This window comes from Oreochromis aureus, linkage group 20, assembly GCF_013358895.1.
Source record: "Oreochromis aureus strain Israel breed Guangdong linkage group 20, ZZ_aureus, whole genome shotgun sequence".
In the NCBI taxonomy this organism is placed as follows: Eukaryota; Metazoa; Chordata; class Actinopteri; order Cichliformes; family Cichlidae; genus Oreochromis; species Oreochromis aureus.
The window spans coordinates 32,785,693-32,797,930 of NC_052961.1; the positions used below are offsets into that span (position 1 = coordinate 32,785,693).

Sequence of the window (12,238 nt, forward strand, 5' to 3'; positions counted from 1 at the left end):
AACCTACCAAGACAAGGCCGTCCACCTAAACTCACAGGCCGAACAAGGAGAGCGCTGATCAGAAATGCAGCCAAGAGGCCCATGGTGACTCTGGACGAGCTGCAGAGATCTACAGCTCAGGTGGGGGAATCTGTCCATAGGACAACTATTAGTCGTGCACTGCACAAAGTTGGCCTTTATGGAAGAATGGCAAGAAGAAAGCCATTGTTAACAGAAAACCATAAGAAGTCCCGTTTACAGTTTACCACAAGCCATGTGGCAAACTGCAAACATGTGGAAGAAGGAGCTCTGGTCAGATGAGACCAAAATGGAACTTGTTGGCCAAAATGCAAAACGCTATGTGTGGTGGAAAACTAACACTGCACATCACTCTGAACACACCATCCCCACTGTCAAATATGGTGGTGGCAGCATCATGCTCTGGGGGTGCTTCTCTTCAGCAGGGACAGGGAAGCTGGTCAGAGTTGATGGGAAGATGGATGGAGCCAAATACAGGGCAATCTTGGAAGAAAACCTCTTGGAGTCTTCAAAAGACTTGAGACTGGGGCGGAGGTTCACCTTCCAGCAGGACAACGACCCTAAACATAAAGCCAGGGCAACAATGGAATGGTTTAAAACAAAACATATCCATGTGTTAGAATGGCCCAGTCAAAGTCCAGATCTAAATCCAATCGAGAATCTGTGGCAAGATCTGAAAACTGCTGTTCACAAACACTGTCCATCTAATCTGACTGAGCTGGAGCTGTTTTGCAAAGAAGAATGGGCAAGGATTTCAGTCTGTAGATGTGCAAAGCTGGTAGAGACATACCCTAAAAGACTGGCAGCTGTAATTGCAGCAAAAGGTGGTTCTACAAAGTATTGACTCAGGGGGCTGAATAATTACGCACACCCCACTTTTCAGTTATTTATTTGTAAAAAATGTTTGGAATCATGTATGATTTTCGTTCCACTTCTCACGTGTACACCACTTTGTATTGGTCTTTCACGTGGAATTCCAATAAAATTGATTCATGTTTGTGGCTGTAATGTGACAAAATGTGGGAAAGTTCAAGGGGGCCGAATACTTTTGCAAGCCACTGTAAGGTCAACAGTATCGAATGCTGCATTGAGGTGTAGCAGGACAAGCACAAAGACGAGTCCACTGTCAGAGGCCATAAGAAGATCATTTATAACCTTCACTAAAGCTGTTTCTGTGCTGTGATGAGCTCTGAAACCTGACTGAAACTCTTCAAATAAGCCATTCCTCTGCAGATGATCTGTTAGCTGTTTGACAACTACTCTTTCAAGGACTTCTGATATGAAAGGAAGGTTGGAGATTGGCCGATAATTAGCTAAGACAGCTGGGTCTAGAGATGGCTTTTTAAGTAAAGGTTTAACTACAGCCAGCTTGAAGGCCTGTGGTACATAGCCGATTATTAGAGATAGGTTGATCACATTTATGATTCATCTGAAACTAAGGTTTCATTTACTTATCGTGATGGTTTAACTGCTTTAATCTTTTGCTCCTGAAATGATGCATTGTGGTGGACCACTAGAGGGCTCCACTCACACCCAGTGTTGAGGAAGTGTGTTCCTCTGTTGTGTGGCGCGATATGAGCAGTTAATGGAGAGACGAATAAAGGAGGAGTGAGAACTGAGAGCCCTGTGTCGTTGATGCTTACCTCCACATTGGTGACCCCTGACTCGAGCATGCAACGGGCCGCAGATAACGCAGACTCCGCTATGGAGGCATCAGCGGACGCCGGTCCTCCGCCTCCTGTTGCAGCTACGTTCGCTGTGGCGCTGAAACTGCCGGACTTTTGGTTCCATGACCGCCCGTCATGGTTCGTACACGTGGAGGCTCAGTTCGCCCTTCGCGGCATCTTGGCTGACGACACGAAGTATCACCATGTAGTGGCCTCGCTCGACCCGCTGGCCACCCGTCGCGCGATGACGCTCCTCCGGGACCCACCCGCCCAAGGGAAATACGCCGCCCTTAAAGAGCTGCTTCTTCGGCGCTATGCCCTCTCCGACGCTGAACGAGCCAAAAAGCTCCTCAACCTGTCAGGCACGATGCCCATAGGACTCCGCTGCGTCCCCCATATGACGGGCCATACAGGGTTCTTAAACCAGGCAACAAACATTTCATTTTGGACTTTGGCGGTCGGCAGGAGGTTGTCTCGGTTGACAGACTTAAGCCTGCACATGTTATGCATGAGGATCAGGTGGTCCCGGCCCAGGCCCCTCGCCGCGGCCGCCCACCTGCCACCGGGCTGATGGATTCTGTTTTTTCCCCCAGGAGCGACCCACAATCAACGGAGTCCAAGTCGTCTGCAGCTTTTTCTGACCGCCAGTGCCAGCCTCGCTTCCGGGCTGGGTTGCCCTCTGTCAGTTCCCCACCCCCCCGGTTCAGCCGTTCCGGCCGTTTGCTTAAGCCCCGGGTCCTGGACTAGTTCTGCTGGATGTTCGGGGGGGGGCATGTGTGGTGGACCACTAGAGGGCTCCACTCACACCCAGTGTTGAGGAAGTGTGTTCCTCTGTTGTGTGGCGCGATATGAGCAGTTAATGGAGAGACGAATAAAGGAGGAGTGAGAACTGAGAGCCCTGTGTCGTTGATGCTTACCTCCACAGCATATCAAATTGTTTCCATGGATCATCTGAACTGAGTGCCTGTCACTTCTATAGTTAGTCTCCAAAGCAAGAATTTTCCCACTAAGCTGTGGTAAGGACTGACTGGTTGCTTTCTGCTGTATGTTTAAATTGCTGGTAGAAATGTCTGATGATAACAAGTACCAATTTTCAAGTCACAGAAGTGTTCCATGCCTGCTCCTTTGGAACCTTGGATAGTGGAAATAGGGAGCTGGGCAATTTGCTCCATAGTCCACCACTGCCATTGAGTTACCTTTGACACAGAGCCATGGTGACCCTGGAGGTGCTCTGCTTTAACCCATGTTAGCTTGGTGCCAGCCTCAGTTTTCTCTAGCAAGTGGATTACCCAGACTGGCAACTTCTGGCCCAAGCCTCAGTCCAGCAGTAAAACTTCTAGACTGGTATAATGAGGAGCACGTTGTCCTCAGAGGTGGTCTGCTTCCAGAATCAAGAGCTCTAAGTCCAGAGGCCAGTGTGCATGTTAGACCACAACACTGGAAATCACTGATCATTAGCAATGTCAACAAATGACATTGCCAAAGAATAGTATAAAAACATAAAAACAAGTTTTTGCATCTGTTCTGATCTCTCAAGAAATCTGTGAGGTCTGGATGTAGCTGTTTTAGAGGGAGAAACATTTTGTCACTCATCCATGTGACTTCTTCAGTCTCAGCTGAATGCAAGTTTCTCTAACCTTATAAACTGTACATTTGCATAATGACTGATACTAGCACCACTGACTAACAATTGGTCGTGAGGTCTCTAGCACTGTGTTTGACATTAACAAATGGATAACTGAAAACTTAATTAAAGTTGATGATGGCAAAAGGCAAATTTTTCTAACTGTCCATAAAACGGAATATGATCTGCTTATTCATGAGTTAGGAACATTGGTTCAATGATTAAAACTAGAAATGAAAACTCTTCAGATAACTTCAATAACAGATAACAGACTTCTTCCATCCTATGAATATCACCAAAATCACTTCTAGCTGTGAAGCAACAGTGCTAACCACAACAGCACCTTCTGCTCTGTTTATTTTTTATTTATTTTTTATATGTGGTGTACAGTGTTGGTCAAGTTACTTGAAAAAAGTAATCAGTTACTAATTACTGATTACTTCCCCCCAAAAGTAATCCCGTTACTTTACTAATTACTTATTGTCAAAAGTAATTAATTACCTAGTTACTTAGTTACTTTTTAAAAACATGATTTACAACCTGAATAGGTGATAAAGCGATAGATCTTTCAGACCAATTCTACTTTTTCTGCATAATTCATCATACAAAATGTAATCAAATGGAAACGTCTCTTTTTAAAACTTTAAACTTTAAATCTTTTAACTTTATGCATCAAGCAAAAACTTAATTATATGCAACATTCTCTGACTGGAAGAAATTTGTTTAACATTTAAACCTATTTTCTGCACATTCCAGCACATAAAATAAAATATTTTTTTGTGTTTACACTCATTCTTTCAAATAGATGCAAGTAAAACACAGCAGAAAATAAATAAAATCAAAGACTAGCGGTCCTGTTGCTCTATTTTCACCTGTAAAGCAGGACTGGGGAAGGCGGAGGTTTGCCCTGGTGCAGGTGTGCCGCAGCGGTCAGTTGAAGAATCCGCGAGTTTGTCTGTGAATTTCCCATTACGTCGTAGCGCACTCCGTGCTTGCTTGGAAGTTTAGGGGGTTTTTTCGCTGTAAAAAGAAGTTTTCTTCCCACGCACAATGGACACTAATGTTTTTGTCACTTTTCATGGAATCAAACTCAAAATAAGGTCAGTACTTCCACGCTTTAAACGCTGCATGCTCATACTCTTTCCCGCACTGTCCATTGTTGATCTGCACACAGCTGTTGTCACGAACGTCGCACTCACTTAAGTCACTGTCATGAGACATTCTCGCAAAAAATCATGGTTTTAGTAACGCAGTAACGCAGTGTGCTTACGGGAAAGTAACGGTAATCTAATTACCGTTTTTGCAATAGTAATCCCTTACATTACTTGTTACTTGAAAAAAGTATTACGCGTTACTGCCCATCTCTGGTGGTGTATAAGATAAAGGTCTAATCATCTCTTACTTTACTCAGATTGCACAGAGTGTATATTTGTTAATAATTTGAATTATTTTGGATAAGGATAAGTGTAAGATAATGGGTAATTTCAGTTTCTACTTTATAATTTTGTTTAGCGTAATATTTACAGTTAAATTGTATTTTCTTTCCTTATTTAATTTTTACATACTGTTCCTTTAATACATGGCAACTGTGCACGGAGGGAGCGTTCGCGACTGGCAGTGGGGAGTAACGGGGCTTTAACTAGCTGTGGAGTCAAACAGTTTTCTTACCGTGTTTGCAGTGTACGGGAACATTCAAACGGATTACTGTATTTCAAGACAGTGGAAATAAATGTTTGCCTGTTTGTTTTCAACTACAAGCAGACTTTGTGGATTATGTTCAACTGCACAACGACACGCGTATGGCCCGACGACCAGATAGTGCTTCCGCGGTAATATGTGGGTTATCTACATATACATATATTTTGTATATCAAAACTGTAAAATATATATAAAATATATAAAAAAAAAAATAGTGAATAAAATGAAATGAAATAATGAAAATATTTTCATCAAACTCTATAGATAAACTCTTAACAACAATAAATATAAAATTGAAGTTAGAGATAAAATTTAGAGATAAAAAAGAGATGTAGAGATAAAATAGATTTGTTCTAAGGAATCTATGAAATTTGTTAGCATATTTAACTGTTAGATAATAGAAATTTAGCTCCCTTAACTACAACTAAAAATCATACAACTAAATTAGGATTTAAATGTACAACTTCCATCTATTTCAAGAGAAATAGTTTTTTATTCTATGTGAAATCTGTGGGTCAGAAAAAAATAATGTAACTCTTCAATCTTCCTTATATTTTTATATCCTCCTGAGAACAGAGGAAGAATGAATCTTCCCGTTTAACTTTTTTTTGGTGATTTCCTTCCTCTTTGGAGCTAAAAGAGGCCACCCAAATGCATGAGGTATTAATGGAATTCCAGGAGTTATTAGGATAGCTCAAATAAGTCAAAAGAAAAAGACCAAAACACAAATGTCCATTGCAGAAGACATAAATAAACAGGATGGTTCTCAGGAGAATATTACCAGGCTGTACAGTATTTCTTCATCCGTTACTTGTAGATTTCTGCAGCAATAACGGGGTAAAATCTCACTTGTTTCTTGTCAGGCCAGCATTATCTTCATTACCCTCACATTTGCTGGAGAGGATGTGCTCTGTAGTGAGTTTTCAGAACAGCTGAACCTCTGCTAATCATGTATCATGATTAATTAGAGAAATAAAAGCTTAACTTTAAAAAAGGGTAAACGGAGTGTAGTGCTTTACTCGAATGAGGATCCAACTGTAAGACAAAGGATGAGTGTGGTCCAAAGAGCTTTAAGCTGATTAAAATGAAGAAGTCAACTAAGAAGTCAGACTAGGAAAACTGGTGAGTTTAAAAATGATACAGTTTACAAAAGTATGTATTGTAATTACAAGTTTCTTCATGGTGGAACTCTGTATCTTATTTTGTTATGGAAAATCAGTAAAGGTGTTCACTTTAGATAGTGGAGGAGCTGCAGTGTTGAGGTTCTGAAAACTGAATCAAACAGGAGGCTCAGACCAGAGGTTTCTGTAGAGTTTCATTACCTGCTTTACAGAAAAACAGGTGCTAATACCTTATGTTATCCCAGAAAATCCCAGACAGTGTGACATGAATAAGACAGAGGCAGCTGTAATCTGCATCTCTCCATTCTTTATTATTCCTTTTTATATGGAAACAAAAGCACATTCTGAGAGAAATGTTATACACATCTGCAGAACAGAATCATATAGCAAAAAAACGAAATACATTGTTAATTTTAATAGCAAGTTGAAAATGTAAGACATCAAAAAACCAAAAAACAAATAAAAACAACCACAACATATCATATGTATAAACTTAGTAATGTTTATCATTTATATTTATTTATTTAAGTACTATATGCTCACTTTTAATTTGATGGATCTACATGTTTAAAAAAAAAACGAGACTTGGGCAATAAAAGACTGAAAATTTTAACTGTTAAAAATATAAGCGGTGGCTCTCACTAGCTAAATTAGCAACGAGCCAAAACATGGGTGTGAAAAAAAATCCCCCTATTGTAAAGATGGGAAGATCTAATCTGTGACAGAAATAGTTGTAATTGTTTTTCAGTGTAAAATGACAGAGAATAGGTTTAGTCTCTCATTTGCTGTAAGTTATATAATTAAAAGATTAAGGAAATTGTGGGGCTTGGTCATAATTCCAATAATAATTCTCAAAAGTGTTTTAAGCTCTACCATGCACTCTACCAACTAATGAATAGGGAGACCATTTAGCTTTTAAATTTCTATTAGTGCACATAAGTAATTTGCATATATGTTGCATGTGGAAGAATGTCCAATTCAGTTCAGTTCATTTTCATTTATATAGAGCTAATTCATAAAAACTGCTCTCAGGGCATTTCATATTGTAAGATAACAATATTAGAAAGAAATCCCAACAACCACACAACCCCCTATGAGCAAGCACTTGACGACAGTGGGAAGGACAAACTCCCTCTGGCAGAAGAAACCTCCAGCAGAACCAAGCTCACATCTGTCCACCATGACTGGGGGGGTAAGAGGAGAGAGCAAAAAGAGATAGGACAAAAGGCAAACTTTAGGAGAGAGAGAGAAAGAGAGAGAGAGAGAGAGAGAGAGAGAGAGAGAGAGAAGGAATGGCCTTTTTTTATTCAGCAAGACAATGTCAAAATATTCTGTGCATATTTCATCAGCATGGAGCCACAGTAAATAAGTCTAGGTGCTAAACTGACCTGCCTGCTCTCCACACCTGTCACCCACTGGAAGCAGTTGGCACATCAGGAAAGGACAATACAAAAGATGCCATGTTTAGTCTTTTCTGATACATGTAGCTGGAATCAAATTCAAAATGAGCATATGTTTTTTTGTTTTAAATAAAGGAGCCACAGTTTTAACATTTGATATCATATAACAGATCTCACCTCCACTATGTCACAAGATAATTGTCTAGGGCTCTGATTGGCTTTCATTATAGCTACTTGCTAAATAGACACATTCTCATAAGCTGTGTGTTTGCCTAATCTTATTCAAATGTTCACAAAAGGCAAAAAATATTCTACAAAAACATAAGTAATTAAGGTTTATTGATATTGTGTTTTTTAAGAACAAAATTCACAAAGTGTTTTACAATACAGAATAAGATACAACAATTAAAACTGTATAAATAGATCAAACTAAATAAAAGCAAAAAGCCTGAACAGGTGAGTCTTAAGTTTCTTTTTAAGGGTATCAACAGTGTCCACAGATCTTTGGTCTAATGGAAGCGAGATCCACAACTTCCACTGGATATAAGATCTACACAGCTCAAATATCTAAGTCTCTGACACACATTGGCTGCCAATCACTTGTTGGATGGGCATTTCACACATTTCACACAGTGTCCCACTTAATTCACTGTAGCAGAGGCATTACAATTATTTCTGGACTAGAAAAAATAACAATTAGAAAACATCTATGTAAAGGCTCTTACCGTATAGTTTACAAAACAACACGTACATGTGCATTGTATTAATTTGTAAATTTTTTGTGTATTTTTGATTTAGGTTCAATTGATTTTGGGTCAGTTTCTGTTTTAGGGAATCTATTGTCTGGCTGAAGTTCCAATGAGGCACATGCAAAAGACTATACAAACACAAACACGCCATAGGAACACATTTCAAGTCATATTACAACAAAAAGCATATAACTGTCACTGATAATAAAAACAAGGGTCAGTTTTTTATAAGGAACAAACAAGACACAGAGTTTAAACCTTTTTTTAAAACACTTTTGTATGGGTGACCTTTTTCTATTTATGAAGCAACACCATGTAGTTCACAAAGTTGTTGTTATGTGGGGGAAAAAAGGATTAATAACTATGAAATTGATATCCCAGAATATTCTGTGCATATTTGGCATATTTGGGCCCCAAAGTGTAGCCTTGATTTTTTTTTTTTTTTTTTGGAGGGGCGGTAATGTGAGCTGTTTTTGTTTATTTTTTTCCCTCTGGGAAAAACTGCAATCATCTGGGGGTTATCACTTTATTTTTCAATCATAAGGTCAAGGTATTAGTTTGTTCAGTGCTTTGATTTATACCTAAATGTTTGGAAAACCAGTGACACACCCATCAGCCACAGCTGCTGTTTCTATTTAGCCAGTGCTTGCATGCTACAGGTTCCTTTGATGTATGCTGGCAAACATAAAAGCAGGTTGCAAAAGTAAAACTCAAAAGTATGACTTTGGTAGAATAAAAAGTGCAATGAGTGATTCTACTTCTGTGATCTTCACACTTTACCATTACTACACTTTTCTATTATGAATATCATTGATATCTGCAGGTAGGTTACATCAGTGCATAGAAGGATCTGTTATAAATGAATTAAAAGCATGGGCTCTCTTGGTAGCTGCTCAAAATAACATCTTGTGAATCAAATGGGTAACTGCTGCTAATTCACTGACACCACCGTATATATGAAATCACAATAGGTGGTGTTGTATAAATTAGTGCTATAAGTTGTAAATCACTTGCACTACATGCACAGCGTATTAACTAAGAGCCGGTGATTAAAGCATTTCTCTGACTCTACAACATACAACAAACAAGTTTGAAATAGCAGGGCTTTTTCCAGTATAAGCTGGCTTGACAAAACCTAAAACCCCAATTAGAGATGCATAATGCATTATTAATGCGTTATCACAACACTGGTTATCAGCTTTCTTTATTAAACTAGTCTTTGTGCTTTGGGATCTGTGCACGGTATTATACAGAGTGCTCTCTTCCATTTATTTCTTATTAGAGCTAAAACTTTAAACTTGATGTATTCAAACATTAGTGTGTTACCTCAGTACTGCCCCATGGCCCGAAATATAAAGATCAGGAAATCATATTAGGTTTTTTTTGTGTGTGTGTGTGTGTGTGGGGGGGACTGATCAAAGTGTTTTAATGTTACTGGGTTTTTTTTTTTTTTTTTTTTTTTTTTACTGTTCACCTCCTCACTGATAAGTAGCCTATAAATAGATTTTTTTCCCCCTTTTTGTGTCCCTTTTTTGTGTAGATAAAATTCTCATTCAGCAGGTTGCAAGTGTAACACTTATTACATATCAGCAATGAGTCTACATATCACCAGGAAAAGAATGAAAATCGAATCAAGACTCTGAACATAAACTACTCCCTGGTTAACACTGGTGACCAGATGATGGCTAAAGAATCACAGACAACCAGATGTTGATGTTATTCCCACACAGAAAATAGGTGTGATCAGACTGTCTCTTATAAAGTGAAAAATGTCAGTCTAATTATTGCAATGAAGGAATGATCAACATCTTTTTCTTTATTCCCCTTCTTCCTATTTAAAACAACGAGAGCTGATTTGGTTACTGTGGCTGCCACACAACATCTTTTCCAGATTAGGAGACCTGTATGATTGGAGTCTGCTTTTTAAAAAAAAAGAAAATATAAATAATACTTTGCAGGAATGGAACAGCCAGATCAACGAATGTGAAGAGTAAAACTATTTTTAACTGCAGACATGACTATGGATTGCACCAAAAGGAAAGTATGTTATTCATCTCTAAACCATGCTCTGTGAGGTTATCATTAGGCATCCTTTATCAACAGAGGCTAAGAGATTTTTTACCCCACATCCTTGTAGGGTGTTTAGTTACCTGACACAATAACCCCAAGTTAAATCACAAGGTTTGTAATTTCCAACATCATGTTGTTAATCCTTTCTAGCAGCTTGTGTGTTTTAACCATTCAGATTGTTTCTACATCGTTGTGTTGGTCCTGAAGAAAATCTTTGCTCCCCAGATCTCTGTCTGTTTCTGCAGCGCTGTATCGGTTACTACTCTTTTCTCCATGTGAGGATGTTTGCATCCATGCATCCATTGCAGTTTCCTCCAAATGGCCTCTACTGGTTCTTGAAATACTTTAAATAATCAATTACAGCCACTTCTGTTCTGGCCACAGTAATGTCAAAGTTTCTAAAAACTGCCAATAATATTAGTATATTAGTATGTAAAATTGCTAAATGAATATCAGCGTTGAAGCAATGAGGACTCTCTATTATGTGGATTCGCCTCATTTTCACCAAGAATTTAGCTGAAAAGCTTGTTTTGCAAAAGCCAAATCACACAAGAGAAGTAAATTTTAATGATGCAAGAGATTCTTCCTATACAGCTGTCAATACAACTTAGATTTTAGAGAAATACATGTTCCTTGCACTGTTTTTTCTAACATCAAAGCTAGGTTTCTCCTCAGATCAATCCATCCAAAAGGAAGGTTACATCATAGCTGTTGTTGTGGTGAAAGTATTTCTACAAGGCGTTGTTTTCGAGAAAATACTTTTAGGAGTTACACAAGCTAAATGTTTAGAAAAACTGAATCAGTGAGGTACACCACCCATTAAATTCATTTCAGTGATTGGTGTAATAAAAACATATATGTACAAACATACAGTATAAATCATTTACATCAGTATCTTTTGTAAAGTCTGGCCTTCCCCCCCCTTTCTTCCATCGTATTTTCTTTTTTGATTTAACAATCTCATGTTAAAGGTATGAAACACAATAATCCATGTGTCTGAAATTAAATCAAAGCATTTAATGAGTGAGAATTTAACCTCACATGACGATGATGGTGACTACATTCTCCAACTCAATGCCAGAATTTCCTCTGGGAAGATGGAATCAAGATGTGGCAATATATGAATATATGACAAAGTGAAAGAAAATGTGTTTATTTGCAGCTTAATCAGTATGCCGTCTCTTTAATGATGTTAGTGGAAAGGGTGTGGCTACTGGAGATGCTAATGGAGTGGCGATTGAGGGGGTATGGTTGCTTCCTGGGTGTGTGACGGCAGGGCATGCAGAAGTACCGCAACATGGAGAAGAAGATCTGACGGTAGGTGGCTGATACCAGGTTGTAGAGGACAGGGTTTATGGCCGAGCTGACGTAGAACAGGACATTGGTCAGCATGTAGAAATAGTGGTAGAAGTCATATAACTCACTGGAAGAAAACACAAGGGAGAAGTATAAGAAAATAGTTATGTATCCTATGTTTAAGGCTAAACATAAATATATTACTTTTAATGCTTTGTATAAAAAAAGATACAGAGGTGCACTGTGACTTGTACAGGAAAGTTAGTGCATGTGAACAGCCTCTGGAGCAGCGCATGGTGTCGAGACTCATCCAAAACTTAAAAGAAAAAAAGAAAAAAAAAAACTCAACTACATATGGTACTTGTACTGCTGAAAAATAATAAAATTAATTTTTTTAAAAACATGGCTGTTTCAAAATACTAACTTTAATAACTGACATTCAAAATGCAATATCGACATCGAGATAGACTAGTAATGTTGCAGTCTTTATTTTTTATTTTTTTGCCTGTCCCTTTTGGTTCTTTAGCCGTCAGAATTGATGTTTGAAGGCCAGCAAAGATACCCAACGGTATACCAAGTGGATCATCGGGGCCTT

General features: G+C 38.7%; 1 protein-coding gene across 1 annotated transcript in view; it reads right to left on the bottom strand.

Moving 5' to 3' along the window:
• Positions 1-10,836: 10,836 nt before the first annotated feature.
• Positions 10,837-12,238, bottom strand: part of ntsr1 (neurotensin receptor 1 (high affinity)) — a 107,852-nt gene continuing 106,450 nt past the window's right edge. Inside the window, exon 4 of the mRNA XM_031751939.2 lies at positions 10,837-11,770. Within this exon, the coding sequence (XP_031607799.1) occupies positions 11,515-11,770 (256 nt within the window). The 3' untranslated portion in view covers positions 10,837-11,514. The remainder of the gene's footprint in view (positions 11,771-12,238) is intronic.